The sequence below is a fragment of the Cimex lectularius genome, unplaced genomic scaffold, assembly GCF_000648675.2.
Source record: "Cimex lectularius strain Harlan isolate CLEC.00 unplaced genomic scaffold, Clec_2.1 scaffold113, whole genome shotgun sequence".
Classification (NCBI taxonomy): domain Eukaryota; kingdom Metazoa; phylum Arthropoda; class Insecta; order Hemiptera; family Cimicidae; genus Cimex; species Cimex lectularius.
This window is the reverse complement of record NW_019392858.1, coordinates 858,846-877,158: the sequence shown is the minus strand read 5'-3', so window position 1 is coordinate 877,158 and position 18,313 is coordinate 858,846. Positions and strand designations below refer to the sequence as shown.

At 33.0% G+C, this 18,313-nt stretch overlaps 1 protein-coding gene across 2 annotated transcripts in view; it reads left to right on the top strand.

The window, feature by feature from the left end:
• The first annotated feature begins 2,034 nt into the window (after window positions 1-2,034).
• The window catches only part of LOC106667016 (nuclear factor NF-kappa-B p105 subunit), a 33,370-nt gene continuing 17,091 nt past the window's right edge, over window positions 2,035-18,313 (top strand). For both annotated transcript variants that reach the window (XM_024228758.1, XM_024228757.1), the window contains exons 1-2: window positions 2,035-2,246; window positions 2,330-2,467. In XM_024228758.1, the coding sequence (XP_024084526.1) occupies window positions 2,192-2,246; window positions 2,330-2,467 (193 nt within the window). In that variant the 5' untranslated portion in view covers window positions 2,035-2,191. The remainder of the gene's footprint in view (window positions 2,247-2,329; window positions 2,468-18,313) is intronic.

The window sequence follows — 18,313 nt, the reverse complement described above, 5'->3', positions numbered from 1 at the left end:
GCGACTTGTATCGCCATCCTCAGGGCCTAGATTGTATTATATTGTGAAAAAAAAATGTATACAAATCTAGGCCCTGAGGATGGCGATACAAGTCGCCGAAAACTCGGTTGAACCCGGAAGTAGTTCTTTTTTCCTTTTTATTTCATCCGTCATTTGACCTCCCTAAGATCCACCTCGTAACATTAATTGCTGCAGGTCGATAACTTCAACTTAAATTATGAGTTTTAATCATAATTGTTTAATTATGATGGTTTGAAAGAAAATTCACCAGAACAGGGGAAAACGTGATAGAGTAAATTGTTAGCTACATTTTTAAATCTATCACTAATTCAGTTTATTAATTTTATTTTACACCATCATAAATACATATTTTTTATTAAATCTCAAATATCATAATAACTTTTGTAATTAATATAACGATAGAAATACATTTGTTTGAAATAAATAACAAAATACGACTGTCCGGCTTTTACTATGAGTACACATCATACAACTTAATATATTTTTCTTTACTAAATTGGTGTTGTGTTTTGTAAGGAAAAATCAACTCGCTAGCCGGTCAAAAGAGTTTCATCAGCCTTGAATTTTCGATGGAAATTGCAATTTGGTCGAACGGTATTTAAGAATTCACCCCTTGGGTATTAAAGACTTCTTTAACAACCACTAGTGTACCAAGGTATATCAAACTTTTATTATTAAACATTTTAAAATTTTTATTTAAATTGGTTGATTGTTGTTTCCCTTCTAAAACTTTTATCTGATTTAATATGTAGCGTTTAATTATTCGGTGAGAGTAAAAGCACATTAATAAAACCAAAATAATTATAACTACTTTTTTAAATCCAATTTCCTTTGCCCTATTTTTTCTCCTGTTTAAATTAGCATTTATCCTTGCCTGATATCATGATCGTCCTTCTCTTGCCATCATTTATTCATGATCATGATCGTGCATACCCAAGTTAAATAATCATAATATTCTCTTATACTAAACATTGTTTGCTCTACTTTTAATAATTACCATTCCATTAGTGGTCATTTATTAATGAACCTATCTCACCCATTTCGCAATTACTCTTTCTCGTAATTAGAGAAAGATATTGCACGTTCATTCTTAACGTTTAATTATTAATCAAAGAAGTAGATTTTAAAGTCTTTTCATCGCTGCATCTTACAAGTCTCAATAATTGATAATTAAATATTTAAGCTTTACTCTTATATATTCAATTAAAGGGAAAATTAGAGAATTTTTTTTATAGTAGATTCGTAGATACTTTTTCTTCTNTCTCTCTCTCTCTCTCTCTCTCTCTCTCTCTCTCTCTCTCTCTCTCTCTTTCTTTCTTTCTTTCTTTCTTTCGACGTCTTTAATTTATACAGATTAAATAAGAACTTGTTGGTTTTTATTTTAATGATGAAGATAATAGTTTTATTGGCATCATACATATGTATGTACATGTGTAGTGGTTTTCGACAGATTGATGAAGCAATCAAATTTACGATAAATAAAGCCATTTTCTGTATCTATTATTAACCACATGATGAATGTAAAGAATGTGAAAGTGTATTGACATTTGAAGAAGGTATGTTAGTATATTATGGAACCCAAAACTTCGATATGCCAAAATTACTGTCCAAAAAATGAACTTTTGATAACAATTAGAACAATATTGTTAATTTTTCACATTTGCCACTGATATATTCACAGTGTGGTTTAGTTATCCAAACCATATTCTTTAAAAACAGGACTCAGGTCAACGATTCTATCGAATTGACAAATTTTTAAATTGAGCTAATTAAGTTGACTTTTTCATTTCCGTTTTGGTACAAAGTAGTGATGCATAGACGAGAGTGATACTATAATTTTTTTTTAAATTGTATCATCAGGACTATACCAGTTTAAAATTTCGTATAAAAATAAATAAACAAGTTTAATAATAAATCTATTATCAGATTCATGAAGTGTTTTACAGCAGAGTTGCAATTTTATTCGGAGTGACGTACGACGATTGGGAACTCCCGTTTCCCCCTTCCAAAATCAGTCAAGGTTGGAGATTGTGGACAACAGTGTGAAACACAATTTGCTTATGGCATAGTTCAGTCAGTTTCGACTTTGCCAGCGATACGGAACCGGGTCGTTTGTGCTTAAGTAGTGCTTTGTACTGTTAACAACGCAAAGCTCCATCGTAATGAAACAATGACGCTCCAGTACAACGAGCTTGACAACCTCACCTATCTGCTTGATGTTCAAGGTAAACCGTTTAGTGACCTGCTGAAATTAATGCTAATAAAATAATTCAATTGATCGTTTTACTTTTTCCGCTTTTTAACCAAGGTTTTCCTCAAGAAATCCCGAACATTTATGAGTTTCAAGAGAGAGTAATTACACATTTAGACGTCGCGCCTAGCAGTAGTTCATCGCAGTCTGGCTTTTCAGATGAATGCATGTCTCCAGAAATAATGCCAATGCAACGTAAGTTTTATCTATTTTTGTACATTTATTTTTAATTAATTGGTTAATTTTCCATTTATTAGTTGTTAATTTTTAGCCAATGAGATATACACTATCTTTCAATTTTCCTATTCTTGTTTGTTTGTTTATTTTTATTGATTTATTTTTTATTTAATCGTTAATTTTTCATCGATGTTTCTAAATTTGTTATAGTCAATGCTTCGTGACTGAGCAATGTAATAACCTGAAAATGTCTTAGTTCATAGATTCATATGATATAAAAAAACTGACCGACTCTACCTATCTATTTTAGTTCAGTCACGAGATATCTCTATCTCTGGCTATCTATCCATCTTCTATCTGTCCATCTCTCTCTCTCTCTCTCTCTCTCTCTCTCTCTCTCTCTCTCTCTCTTCTTCTTCTTCTTCTTCTTCTTCTTCTTCTCTCCCTTCCTCTTTCTCTCTATCTATTTACTTATCTATCTTTCTCACTCTCTCTATCTTCTTCCCTTTCTCTATAGATATTTGAATTTATGATTTTAAAAAATATAATTTAAGATAACATATTTGCAATATCAAGTCCTATGCCCCCCGCCTAAAGTTGTAAAACCAGTACAGTCTAGAAAAAATCATCGTACCATCGTAAAGTGTAAAACCGGTGCTATCGTGTTGGCATTCCCTAAGCACTACTATTTACTATTAAATAACGTAAATAAAAAATTTTAAATCATTTAATATAAAAATGATGTATACCATATACCAAGATTTATTTCGTGACTGAAACTTTCAAATATTGTAATTTTTTTATATTTATAACACACTAAATGTATAAAAAGTGTGATATTATTTTAGGACAGGAATTCGCCCACATAATATATCGAAAGGTTTGATCAATTTTAAATTTTCTATAAATATATCAATATCAATACTATTACCACATTAGCTCCACTTTATATAACTTTTAAAATCTAATTCATTTACGAATTATATAGTTCAAAATAATTGATTTTATATTTGTTGGCAGCAAACCGTTTTTTAAGCACAAATTATTCGATGAAAATATTAAGAAATGCTGTTAGCAAATACTTAATAAAAATTAATATTAAATAGTACAGAAAAACAATCGTTGAATTTTATTCATGAATCCTATTTTATTTTATAAAAATTATAATTACTTAAGATTGTAATTTACATATATTCTAAACAAAATTTTATTAAAGTAAGAATCTTCGTCTAACTGGTGGTGGCATGTGGACTACTAATGGATGTGAACATTAATGCTTGTCTATACATTTCATAAAAGATTTTTAATTTGGTTTTTCAAAGATCTGTCTTTTATTAATTATTTTGTTAGGTTAAACTTTTCCACGTGGTTGTTTTGGGAAAAATATTTTTCTTTTATTTATATGGACGTTTCGAAACTTTTCCCGCCGCGTGAAAAAATTTATTACATAAACAAATGTTAAAAGGCTCAGATTTTTTGAAAAATCTACGTAAAAACCTAAATAAATCAAACAGTCCTCACATAAGGTAGAAAATCTGGGAAAAAAACGCTCAACCCAGAAATTATTTCTGAGAAATTTCATAACAATGGAAATGGCATTAAATATAGTATACATACACTGATGATGGGAAAGAAATCCCGAAACGAGCATATAAATAAAAGGAAAATATTTTTCCAAAACAACCAAGTGGAAAAGTTTATAATCTCAAAAAAATAAAAATGAAGTAATAAAAAGTTATTTTTAACCTAAAGACAAACATCAATGCTTCTGCCATCCGTACCTATTGAATGAGCGATTTCAAACGAATGCGGTCGGTAAAAAAAAGAAAATCAATATCAGTGTACGTGCAAAAACTCTAAAGAGGCTAACATGATAAACTCACAACACGTTTTATGGGCAACCAAACAAAATAAGTTTTTCCTCAAAAACTATTTCAAGTAATTATAACTGTCAAAGGAAAATCAAAAACCTCTCAAGGAAAATGAATTTTTTTTTAATTAGGCAAACATTAGATACTATGCTGTTTTAATTAATTATACGAGAGATAAAACATCGAAACGATCATTTCCTTTTACGTATGAATTCTTTTTAATAAAGTGACACTTCATATTGTCACACTTAACCAACTTATTAAAAACTTTAAGAAGAAGAAGAAGAAAGAAGAAAAATAACTTTATTCTGGGACTGGTGTCCCCTAAGAATAATTTACATGAGACAAAATATAATAACCTTCTATGAAGTCACATAATTTAAAAAAAAAGGAAAAAAAANTCCCGTCTTTTAATTAGGGCTCTAATTTCGTCGTTTAACCAAGGAGAAGGAGGACGACGGATAGTGTGGGATTTTAGGGGGGCATGTTTGTTAAGGATATTGAGGAGATTGGAGGTCAGGAAGCCGACCATGGAATCGATGGATGAGCCAAGATAAACGTTGGCCCATTCGATCGATTCCAGATCCGGCCTCAAAACCTCGAAAGAAAGGGTATTAAGTTGACGGAACCTTATGGTTTTGGGTGCGGGACGTGGGGTAGGAATATTATATGTGATTTGGATCAAGTCGTGGGAGGAGAGAAAGGGGATAGGGTGTTGGGAGGAGGATAGAACTTTATCGGCGGAATCCACAACCATAAGATCAAGCCAGGTGGATACAGAAGCAGTGTGATGTGTGGGATTAAATGGAATACATGAGAGATTAAGGGAGAACCATAGATTTTCAAGGAGTCTTTTGTTGTAGGAGGCAGAGGAATAATTTGCGTTGAAGTCACCTGTGATGATCACGTTGGTATATAGAGGGGAGTAGTTGTACAGGGTGGAAAGGAAGTAATTAGGGAATGGAACCTGAGGGGGTCGGTAAACAACTACAAAAAGGAGACGGTGGGGAAGGAGGGATATTTCACCAAAAATGAAATCTATATGGGGAGATTCGAGGATTGGGGATGTTTCTAGGATGCGACATTGTAGGCTGTTGTGGACAAATAAGCAAACACCGCCGCCGGTCCGGCCTAGCCTATCGTGCCGGAGAAGGGAATAGTTAGGTAAGGATACTGAGTAGGAAGGGACGTTTGGTTTAAGCCAAGTCTCGGAGACAGCAATTATGTGGTAGAAGTTATCAGTGAAATGTACAAGGAATTCATCGTAATGTGCAGGGAGGGACTGGGCGTTGACATGACAGACCGTTAAACAATAGGTCATGTTTTCGGATGGGGAAACTTTAATAATGTGAAAAGACATAAGCTAAAGTTAAAACATCGCTGTTTTAGATAAAACAATGTATGTCGTTTAATCGTTTCCGATCCAGGGTTTGCCTATCCTCGCTGTTTTGTAGGTCCATTGTGCATTATACATAGTAAAAAATCCTAAGCTGAAAAATAATTTGAGCATTTCTGTTCTTCTCATCAAAGATTAGCGTTTATTCTCTTCATTAAGTGTGTCTTTCTAAAAATTTCGAAACGTCAAAATTTTAATAATAGATTATTACAATATATGGATTATTAATGTAGATCAATAAACTCGTAATAAATAATAAATATTAAATAACCGGCAAAATAGTATATTTTTTAGAATAGAGTTTTTATTCGAAATATTTACAACAGTTTACATATATTTATATAGGAGGGCCAGTTTATACTTTTACTTCTAGCTTCAGAATTTAATTTTTCAAAAGAGTATATCAACAAGACAAAACAAAAGTTAATTTAAGGGTAAAAACGTAATAAAAACCCTAAGCCGTAGGCGAGGTTTAAACTAAAGAGTTCTTCACTCTCCTATGCCTGTACACAAAGCCCAAGTTATCAAGTCATAGTACCCTATTTATTGAACTGATTACTGCTTAGCTTACACAATTCTTGGTGAGGCGTTTTATATGGTGTACAACGTAATCCATGTCTGTGTTAATGTTCAAGTCTCCAGTGCGGTTATACCAGGTGGTGAGATCACAGTCGTAAAAACTTATTTTGCGTAATTTGTAGGGAGGCGAGTTGAGAGAGATTCGAAATTTCCTATTATATAAATACGAGTGAATATTTTATTGAGGTATGGGGAAAACTTCTGATTTTTCCTTCTCGAAGGTTGGATAATAGGTCATCCTAAAAAAAATAACAACCAGCTTTTTCACTTCACATTTCACAACGTTCGGATTTATTTTAATCCTTTCTCAGGTGAGTTAGCGCAGTGTTAAAACAGTGGTCGTCAGTCGTTAATATTTTGTAATAACTTATATGAAAAGAAGCCAGTCTGAAGGACTTAAAAAGTGTATCACACTGGCTTCTTTTAAAATAAGTTATTACAAAATGATTATTTGGATAACGTGAGATGCGGTTTGGTGTGACGTAACATTTTCTTTATCGTGTCAACGTTTCGATCTTTATTGAGATCATCTGGCACAAGATCTGGCACTCTCAACACGACACGCAAGAATGTCACAATTACACAGAAGACAAACACTTTGAGCCCTGAAGTTGATCGAAACGTTGGCACGATAAAGAAAATGTTTTTCTAAAACCTACGTCACTCCAGACCGCATCTCACGATATCCAAATAATCATTATCTAACGGTCACTAAACACCACACATTATTACAAAATATTAATGACTAAATACTATGCTAACCCATTTGAGGAAGGATTAAAATAAATCCGAAACGTTGTAAATTGAAAAAAGCTTGTTGTTGTTGTTTTGAGATGACCTATTATCCCACCTTCGAGAAGAAAAAATCAAGAGTTAAACTTTGAGGTCGAAATAAAAACATCGTTATTCTAATGAAGGGAGGTATGGGGGAAAGCTATAGTCTATCAGCTCCTTATCATTCGAGCATACGCCCCAGTTACGTCATCAACAAGTCTAGCTTGGGCGGTTATAGAAAGCCGTTACCGGAACCAAAACTGCTTATACCAGATAATCTAGTGGACATCCAAATGACGACTGACCCTAGGTAACAGTATTCTCTGGAACATTTTACTATCGATACTAGTAATCGGCCTTTAGCTGTTTAGCTCACTGAGTACTTCGGCAGGCTTCAGAATTAGAAACACTTTAGAATTTTTCGAGAGAGTTGGGAAGTAACCTAGTGTAAGACTCAATTAATTAAGGTTTTTGTAAGTTGAGATAAAAAAGTCAGTGTTACGAGCAGGATTCGAACCCACGACCTTCGGCTTGATACGCCGCTACTCTACCACTTGAGCTATCGTGACTTCGAGCCCGTGAAAAATAGTGAATCTAGTGTAAGACATTTGTTGAAGAGATTAGTGAGGATGTATTAGTCTTAACTTTTAAGTATTATCTTTTCGTAATAATTTTTTTAGCAAAATGTTTTAGATTTTTTTAGGCCTGGCGATTTCTTATTTTTTCTTGAATTAATCATTTATTTAATTTATTTGGGAGTAGTAAAGCAACAGTATGATAGTGGCAGTATCTGAGGAAGTGACCTGTCGTTCTAATTTCTTTTGGAGACAGGCTAAACGCACAGAATCATTTTGTTTGTAAACTTGTTCCATTTAGTTGGTCATGAGGTCAGATTTGCTTTTATCAAAGGAAGCGTACACATTATTGCATACTTATTCAGATATCGTTAGATGCGGTCGGGTGTGATGTAGGTTTCAGAAAAACATTTTCTTTATCGTGCCAACGTTTCGATCTTTTATTGAGATCATCTTCAAGACAAACACTTTGAGGCCTGAAGATGATCTCAATGAAAGATCGAAACGTTGGCACGATAAAGAAAATGTTTTTCTGAAACCTACATCACACCCGACCGCATCTCACGATATCTGAATAACTATCGATTAACGGTCACCAATCTCTACACATTATTGCATACTGTCGGAGAACATGATGCGTTATCGATGTTACTGTTTTAAAATATTTTGCAGTTAGCTGGAATGAATCGTTTTTGCGTAAATTAGAGAGTCGTTTCACTTTATGTTACGGCATGCATGAAATTCTTTTTTTAACTATGTTTTGGAGAAGATTTAACAATGTCTATGATCAACACCAACGCCTTTGATATTGGTGTTTAACCCTGTTTGTAAAGCGTATAATTGTCTTAATGCTTTCAGGAAGGTGTGGTGTTTAGTGACCGTTAATTAATGATAATTTTGATATCCAAATAATCGCTTTCAGGACGTTTAAGTTAAGATCTAATGAACATCTCGGAATGGATTTAAAGGAAGTAATTTCATTTAGGTTTGTGAATCTTTCACATTCGTTTTCAATTGACACTGTAATATTTATTCAAAACGTTTTTAAATTTGCGCCAGTTGGCGTTATTCAACAATAAAATCTCGATTGGATGTCCTTGCCAATAAAGAATAAACGTTTTTGACTTTTTGTACGACTCAGATGTTTGCTCAGTGACGGAAAAACGGAGACTGCGCCAAAAAAACCGCGGGTTTTCCCATTCACGAACGCGCCATGGAGATTGGACAAGACGAATATTCGGCGCAGCCCGGCACGACAGTTCAGTTTTCCCGTTGATGAGATTTTCGAACGGCGTCGCTCCGTTTGGACTGCTGGGAGCGATCGTGAATGACCACCTTTACACATAATTATTCGGTAATCGTGAGATGCGGTCTGGTGTGATGTAGGTTTCAGAAAAACATTTTCTTTATCGTGCCAACGTTTCGATCTTTATTCAGATCATTTTCCGCATGGGTTCTACATAAGAAGAACGAAGAACATGGGATTCTATAAACAAATTTCAACTATATATGGACACGAAGCAAAAAGTATCCTGAATCTGAAGATGATCTCAATAAAGATCGAAACGTCGGTACGATAAAGAAAATGTTTTGCTGAAACCTACATCACACCAGACCGCATCTCACGATTTCCGAGAGCAATCATCGACTAACGGTCACTAATCACCACACATTTACACATAATTTTGGACTATTGTGACTTTGGAGTCAACATTTTCTGCCTTGAAATTAAAATTATCCCTTATTTATTTTCATCAATCGGTTGACACAGTAAGTCGTCTGACAATGGGTAAAATAGTTAGAAAACGAAGTAGGTTGACGATAACAATTTTACACGAGGTATTTTCAAGGGTTCGAATCACTCTCGTGACACTACCTTTTTCATCTCAATCACAGTCTTAGATAAAAGGCTTAATTAATTTAAATAATTAACACAGTCAATTATAACTACTAAATAAATTATGAATTTTTTTAATGTTTAAGAAAAATTTTATCTTTTTAATCTGAAGCTGCATAAAACGACTTAAACACATTGTACGATTGTGTGTATTAAGCAAAATATTTATAGAAACCTTGTGGAATATTAACATTCATCTTACAAAATAATTTAAAGGTGTCGATTTTTCTTTTAATCTTGCACTTTTAAGTGTAATGTCCGCTTTACTTTGTTTCCTCACAAACAAATTCTGTTTTCACACAAAAATTAAATACAAACATTTTCTTTGCGGTGCAAATTATATTTGTAAATATTGTAAATATGCTGATGACCTTTTCGCCCGTAATCTAAAGAGATTGGGACAAATTTACAAATTTTCATTCTCAGCTGTTGGCATGTTTGTCACGCCTTGCTACAAAAAGCCAGAGGTTAACATAAATCAAATTAACCGGAGATATTTATTAATTAATGGTTATTTTTATGGTTTCTTTTCCTTATATATATATTTATTTTATTTTCTCTATCTATTTTTCTTTCTTTCTCTCTCTCTCTCTCTCTCACTCTCTCTCTCTCTCTCTCTCTCTCTCTCTCTCTCTCTCTCTCTCGCTCCTATATATAGTAGATATATATATATATACATATATATACATATATATCCATCTATCAACTCCTATCTCTATCTCTATTTATCTATCTTACTCAACTCACTCGCTCCCTTCCTCATTCTAAAAGTTTGTGCTAGTTTAAAAAAATAAATTTATTAAAAAGCTATTTAATCTAATGCAAAACTGTTTGCTCGCTCACTCCAATGCAATATTTATACATATTAACAATTTGCCCACAGTTATAAAAAAAGAATGTAAAGAGGGTTCTAATAATCGAGTATAGTTATCATCACATTTGTACCTGTTTTATCTTTAGGTAATACAACCCAAGGCAATAAGGAAAAGTCATATTTAACAAATTTAATTGTAAAAAAATTCTATAACGGTGATAGTTTTGTTCATAGATAGACAATTTTAAGTATATTTTTAATTTTTTTTTTTTTGCTAAAACTTTATTAACCCATCATTTTACATTATAGGTTATTGAACATATACTGCAGTGTGGACATAATTGTTAAAAAATAAAATTTAAGGCTCAATAACCAACAATACAAATAAAAAAATTTAAAATATTTCTGATAACCAACTCCACCTTGCCGTTTCGAATAAATTCAAATTTGTAATATTACCTGGCGAAAAAAATTCAAGAACGTTCAAAATACCGGTTGTGATAACGCGATTACCCTTATATATTTTATGGCCGGAAGCAATTTACGCAATATTACCCGAATTTACTGTTTTGAACACGAGGCAAAATCGCAAACAAGAATCCTAAAACAGTGGAGAGAACATTCCTGTTTTAGTTGCGACAAGGATTAATTACTCTTGAATCTCTCATGTCTCCAAGTATGTAAACAACCATGCCAGCAGAAATTATTTGCTACCTGACCCTTTTTTCTGGAGGGCAAGGAACAAAACAAGGAAAATGGTTGTTTTTAAAATTTATGTTCAATCTTGATTGTCCTTTTAAGAAATTTCAGACAACATTACAATTTTTAAATATATCTATTAAAGGACTTAATTATTTTAAAGTAATGAGCTCGAATAAATTGTAAAGGTATTGCTAATTTTCCCCTTCGTGTCGTTAAATAGCTGTTAACTTTATAATTCCAAGTTCATCCCGGATTCCGAGTTTCTGAATAATTCAACGCTTTTGGAAGATTTTCGATTTCGATTTGACTTTTTAAACTAGGAGATAGATAAACGTATCCGGACTTTACCAAACTTTGACAGTTTGTGAACGTTTTACGCATAATTTTAGCCCTCGAACACACGTCCGAAGCCAGGAAGTCGCTATAATTTGGTTCTGATCAATTAATTTCCTTGGCAATTTTCTCAACAATCATTTTGTTCCGCTTGTCTGTTTTGTTTTCAACATAAAATTATGTTCATATTTAAAATAAATTGTTTATTTATTTATTTTGTAAACACCGTCAATAATGATTTCCGAGGAAACTTCCTGTTATATTCAGTCGAAATCATTGCTAACTTCCCTCTTCACTATTTTTAAAAAATAGTAATAACAAAAATTATACACTGTTATAAATTAGTCATTGTTTTCCTCAAACTACTATTATTATTTAATTCCACAATTTTTCGTGGTCCGCTTGACAAATAATCTTTATCTCAACTAAAAACCTTAATTAATTGAAATATTATTTAAATTATATTGATGTTTGTAAATGGGAATTGTGTTTTCGATTAATTAAATTAACTGACAATGGGAAGCTACTGACATAGGATGATTAAAATTAAAATAATATGCTAGATTGTATTAAATGAGATTAGAAATTAAAAAAGTTACAAAACTCAAAAAACGCTTCAAATAAATCGGCAAAAAATGTTTTAACAATTCGTACTCGTTTAAACATTCTTTATAATCCTTAAATCTTAAATCAAAATATAGATAATTTTTCATCTGTTTTTTATTTATTGCCATAATTTGTTGGTCGGTCATAAATTTTGTATTTCAGTAACCGACAATAACTCCGAGCGAGATTGATACAGTGACCGAGCTTCGAAGCGAAGTAGGTTAAAATATTTTTTTAGTAATAACGTTAAACAACAACTCCTGAATGAATTAATAGTATCACAAAATGGAAAATGAAGAACAAAACGAAAATCGTACAGATACATTTTACCTTACGTAACACCTTAGGTATAGATATTTAAGGTAATATACATATTACCTTAAATATCTATACTGAAGTAAGTGTACATGAAATTTCATTGCTTACTATTGACTAACCTTGCTCGTTATCTTAGACTTTTCATGGATAAACGACAGACTTGGAATCCCCACACAAGACGGAAAAAACAGCAAGCAAACCGACATTATAAATTATCAAAAAGACTACTTGACTCACGTTCAAAATTATACACTGAAAACAAACTTAATTTACAAGGCAATGGTGAGACCTCTTTGGGCGTAAAGTTGTGAAGTATGGGGCTCAACCAAGGATTCCAATGCCCAACGTCTCCAGTCTAAAATTCACCGTCAAATTATAAAAGCTTCTTTTTACGTTTCAAATTACACTATTCATAACGACCTACCCATCCCTTTTATACATGAAATCATCAAAACCCGCTATAAAAAATGTCATAAATCACTGAACACACACAAGTCCGACATTTATCACTTCCAACTCTACCTGATCCTCCAAGACGTGAATGACCACATTTACACATAATTATTCGGTAATCGTGAGATGCGGTCTGGTGTAATATAGGTTTCAGAAAAACATTTTCTTTATCGTGCCAACGTTTTGATCTTTATTGAGATCATCTTCAGGGTTCAAAGTGTTTGTCTTCTGTGTAATTGTGCTATTCTTGCGTGTCGTGTTGAGAGTGCCAGATCTTGTGCCAGATCATCTCAATAAAGATCAAAACTTTAAATTCACTAATTTCGTGGTCCGCTTGACCAATTAATACTTTACACTGCCATTTTTCGCCATTTCAATTGTCGTCGAGAATCCAAACCGATTACACGACATTTGAAAAATGGCAAAAGGAGGGAAAACTCATAAGGTGGGGTTGAGATGGGAAGTTGATGTCCGAGTAGATCGAGGTCACGATAGCTCAGGTGGTAGAGCAGCGGCGTATCTAGCCGAAGATCGTGGGTTCGAATCCCTCTCGTGCCATTAACTTTTTTTCAACTCAACTAAAAACCTTAATTAATTGTAAACATCAAAACGTTGGCACGATAAAGAAAATGTTTTTCTGAAACCTACATCACACCAGACCGCATCTCACGATTTCTGAATAATTATCGATTAACGGTCACTAATCACCACACAAAATAACAACCTTGAAATACATGCACAACAAAGCAGAAAACCATATTTAAAAAATTTATTTCAATTTTAAAATGTTTTTCTGAGCTTCTAGGGCAGCAAGAAGGCTGGAACGTGTGTATATCACTTTTCAACCAAACAACATCAAAAGATGTTCCATTAAAATTGACGATCTCACGTCCCCTTTATCTTTAAATATGGCAAATAAACTCAAAATAAATTTAAGGAGGATCCACGTTTCTTTATTCCACTTCCGTAGCCTCTCCTATAAAGAATGAGGCCTTGAAAGCTGCTTTTAGTTGTCCGCTTGTTTCTCAGAAAACAAGAACTAATATATAGTCACCACACGTATAATTTCGCGCTCCATGGTCGCAGAGAAACTGTATTATTTTGTATATGTTTGATTTACAAACCAACCTCTTGCAAACGAGAAAGTGACAAAAATAAAACTCTAAAATTTCGTCTTCAAGACATATGCCAGCAGTGAACCTGGGCTGAGCTTAATTTAAAAAAATTAATCACAATCCTATGATCTAACTGTTATCAGATAAAAAAGGAATAAAAATTATAATCCAATTTAGTTTAATTCAATAAAAGTTTATAAAATAGCTGCTGGTCTATACATAGATCGGCATGAAAATAAAATTTCATTTTAAACCTGAACAATAAGAACTTCAATAGTCCTTCTTGTTATAATATTTCGAAAGATTTCCTGGAAATAAATGTTATAACATAAATATTTATTGCATTCCTACAGATAGAAAACATTTCCTTCTCGGAATATTTTCCCATCTTATTTTATTTATTACCAAATCCACGGTTCATATCTTCTCTATTGATAGGTTGAAAAATTCCAAGTTCTCCGTGGTTGAAAACCTTAATTCAATTTAATAAATTACATGGATGTTTCGGGCTCCTGGCTCATCATTTTTTTTTAATAAAAGTATTTATGCCTGTTATACCTGGACTATGCGAATCAATCATTCGCATAGTCCATGTATAAATACTTTTATTTTTTTTGAATTGTAAATTACTGATGGGTGTGCCTTCGGATTGGGAATTATACCATGAGATTTCTCTATGTTTAGTTTCTGAAGATGGGCCAGGAGCACGGAACGTCCGAGTAATTTACTAAATTGAATTAATGTTTTCAACCACGGAGAACTTGGAATTTTTCAACCTATCAATAGGGAATATGTTCCTATAATTCGTATATTTTAAAACTGAATCACGCCGTCGGCGAACAATGTTGTCACCAATGGTCAACTCCTACGTTATCCATACATAATTCATATGTATTCAACGTCATTTATATTGAAGGTTTGAAAGGAAAACTCAAACAAAAATGCGGTCTCAAATTTATTTCGTTTAACGTACATCGCTGAAAGAAAAGTATATCAAAGGGCGGAATATATTAACAACTTCCATTTTCTAAACTTGACAACCCCCCCCCCGATCGAGCACAATCGCTCCTTTTGACGGTAACATCAGTAAGGAATATCAGGGTCATCAAGAGGAATCTATGAGGCTTGCGACATCAACTCGTTTTTCGCTTTATAGAGATCTCGATCATACAGTTTCCCCCTGTCATTTATTGTCTGACGCTAATCAGCACAGGAATCTGAGTGAGTTTTTTAAAATGATGTGCGAGCTACTTTTGCTAAATCACACCCCCTGGATGGAGAGAGTCCTGTGCCCCTCTCTATGTACTCTAAGGTCGGAGAAGACATGTTCCATTTCTTAGCAGAATGCACAGTCTTATAAGAAATTCGTATGCTTCACCTGTCTAGAGAAGAATTTATTACTGGATAAACTCTGAACCGACCCCACTTGTCGTATTGCAAACATGCATGTCAATACAGACATATTTATGTTAAAACACTAAATATTTAATTGGATTTGGGTCTAATTTCAAAAGTAATCATTGTTGCATTGCATTAGACGTTATTGAATCTCTTTCGTGATTTTATTTACCGATACGGCTTTGGATAATTTGATCGTTTATCGCATCGGATATCAGCATGACCGGATTATATTATAATAAACTTTCAACCGATCATGGCTTGTATTAAAATTTCCCATCCTCGCCGTTTATCTGCCGATTATCTCTTGTATCTTAATACAAGCAATTTAAATGTTTAATTGAGATTAATTCGGATTATCGCTTATTTTTAGAAGCGAAATGGAAATCAGTCTAATTCAAGGTTAAAATAATGAAAATTGTTTTTATAGTGTTAGCAAAAGGCATTTATTTCACATACAGCTCAATCATATGATTTACATTGATCTAATATTCCTTTTCACAATTTTATTGCACATAACATTGACAAATTAAACAAAGAAGATTGCATTTCACATCATCGTTTCCTTCAAAAATGATCATGTACTTTGATCTGTTGGAAGTTATTGGATTGAATATACCGACGATGCTCATAATCATTCATTGTAATAAATCATCGTCTTACAAATCGTTAGATTAATTTGCAGGTGACATTTATTAAGGTGAGGCTAATACTAATGTACCACGGTACTATTAACAAACGCTTAAACATTAATTATTAAACATTAATTACACACAAAACACATTAATTCCTCATGGTTTTTTTTTAATTTACATAAATACATTATTCAGTTATTAAAATATTTTAATTAAATAATTCACTTTGAAGTAATTTCGATAAAAATGAAAGTACATCAAAAAGAATCAAAGAATGAAGTGAAAAAAGTAAAAATGATATTGATGTTCCCATTGCTGCCCTCTGACTTTTATTTAATGTTTAATGGTAAAACCTGTTTCAATAAATAGCAACCATCTCAAAAGTTATCAATATTAAGGTTATCAATAATAGTAATATATGATAGCCAACCAGCTCCAAAGGCTCTCCAAGCCTACCAGATGAACCCAAAACTAGTTTGAAGCTGAATACCTCAAAAACAGGGATCTACAAATAGCCTGACACTAGGTGTACCAGGTCATGTGGGAATTTCAGGCGACGAGGCAGCAGTACCCTAGCTAAAAAGTGAACTTGGCTTGAATCCCCCAAACTTGAACAAAGGCCCAAAACGATTTTTTGACATAAATTATAGCCACATTAAAAAAGAACTGCAATCAATAATAATATATGATAGCCAACCAGCTCCAAAGGTCCTCCAACCAGTCTGGAGCTGAATACCCCAAAACAGGGATCTACAAATAGCCTGACACTAGGTGAACCAGGTCATGAGGAAATTTCAAGCGACGAGGCAGCTTTAATAGCCCTAGCTAAAAGTGAACTTGGCTTGAATCCGCCAAACTTGAACAAAGGCCCAAATCGATTTTTTGACATAAATTATAGCCACATTAAAAAAGAACTGAAATCATAAGATGATTACCTTAGATTACTAAAGAACAAAACAAATGGAAACTTATGCCAAACCGGAGGCAAGCAAATAGACTACTCGCAACAAAAAAAAAACGAATGGGAGAAAGAGAAAATCTTGCTCAACAGAAAATAATTTAAAAACCTAACAGATATATTTTACAATAAATGCTACAGTATAATACCACTTTTAAAAATTTTGAATTATAACAGATTACCAATATCGAGTGTGTTTAAAGGAAACAGAGATAAAAGAGCACTTCCTCGGCAATAGCAAGGAAAAGGTTTTTCATACGGGAAAAGCGAGAGTAGAATTGATTTGGATGTAATAGTCGAATGCAAAAAGTAAAAATAATAATAAAAAATACACCTAAAAAATAACAAAAACTATTTACCTACCGAAATCAATCGGTTCGCCATTTTTCGGGTTTACCTCTATCTGAGACATTTTCTCATAATAATCCTTCATTGTACGATATAACTAACGACGATTTCTTAAAGTCTAATTTGTGTATAGAAGACACAGATACAACATAGCAGAATCCTTTGCAACTGCTATGCAACAGCTAGGAAAGAACTATGGTACCTAAGAGAGTCGTTCTTGACCAATGTAAACTTCTATAGTCAATACTCTCTAAAAAAAAAAATAGATGATTTTATAGACATCTATATAATGCTTCCATAAATACAGGTACTGTTGTTAGCCTAATTCTTTTTTACACTTGGGCAATTTTATAAGTTCCCTTTTTATTTAAAAAGGAGCTCTTTTCCTTTTATTGGCTGGATAAATGGATGGTCAAAGAATTCTTATGCTTTTATTTGAAAAATACGGCCGACCCCGTCAGTTGAGGAACTTTATCGGTCTTTGAACTTTGTTGATTGGCTGAAATACAAACAAAAATGTCCTCATGTTCCTCCCCTGGACAATTTCTTGTTATATCAGAGTCGATTATAATTTATTATCTGTTCAAAAGTTCTTGAAGACTTAACCCTATCGGATATTACCGCATTGCGTGAACTTTGGGTTTCCTTATTTGCAACCTAAATCTTCTTTTTTCTCATAATAATCCTTCCTTGTACGATATAACTAACGATGATTTCTTAAAGTCTAATTTGTATATAGAAGAGACAGATACAACAGAGCAGAATCCTTTGCAACTGCTATGGAACAGCTAGGAAAGAACTATGGTACCTAAGAGAGCCCGTTTTTGACCAATGTAAACTTCTATAGTCAATACTCTCGAGAAGGATTCTGCAGTCTGTACTTTATAAAGAAATGAAAACCTTCCATTTAAATCACGAGCAAAGTTTGAATACAATAGATAAAATCTTAAAGGTAAAAGGGGGAAATAATGTATAAAAGTTCCAAAAATGGCACGTTTTATCGTATATAAATTATTGTTAATAATGTACAATTACCAAGCAAAATTTAAAAATTTTTAGAAAATTATTCCTATTAATATTTTTAGCAACTGA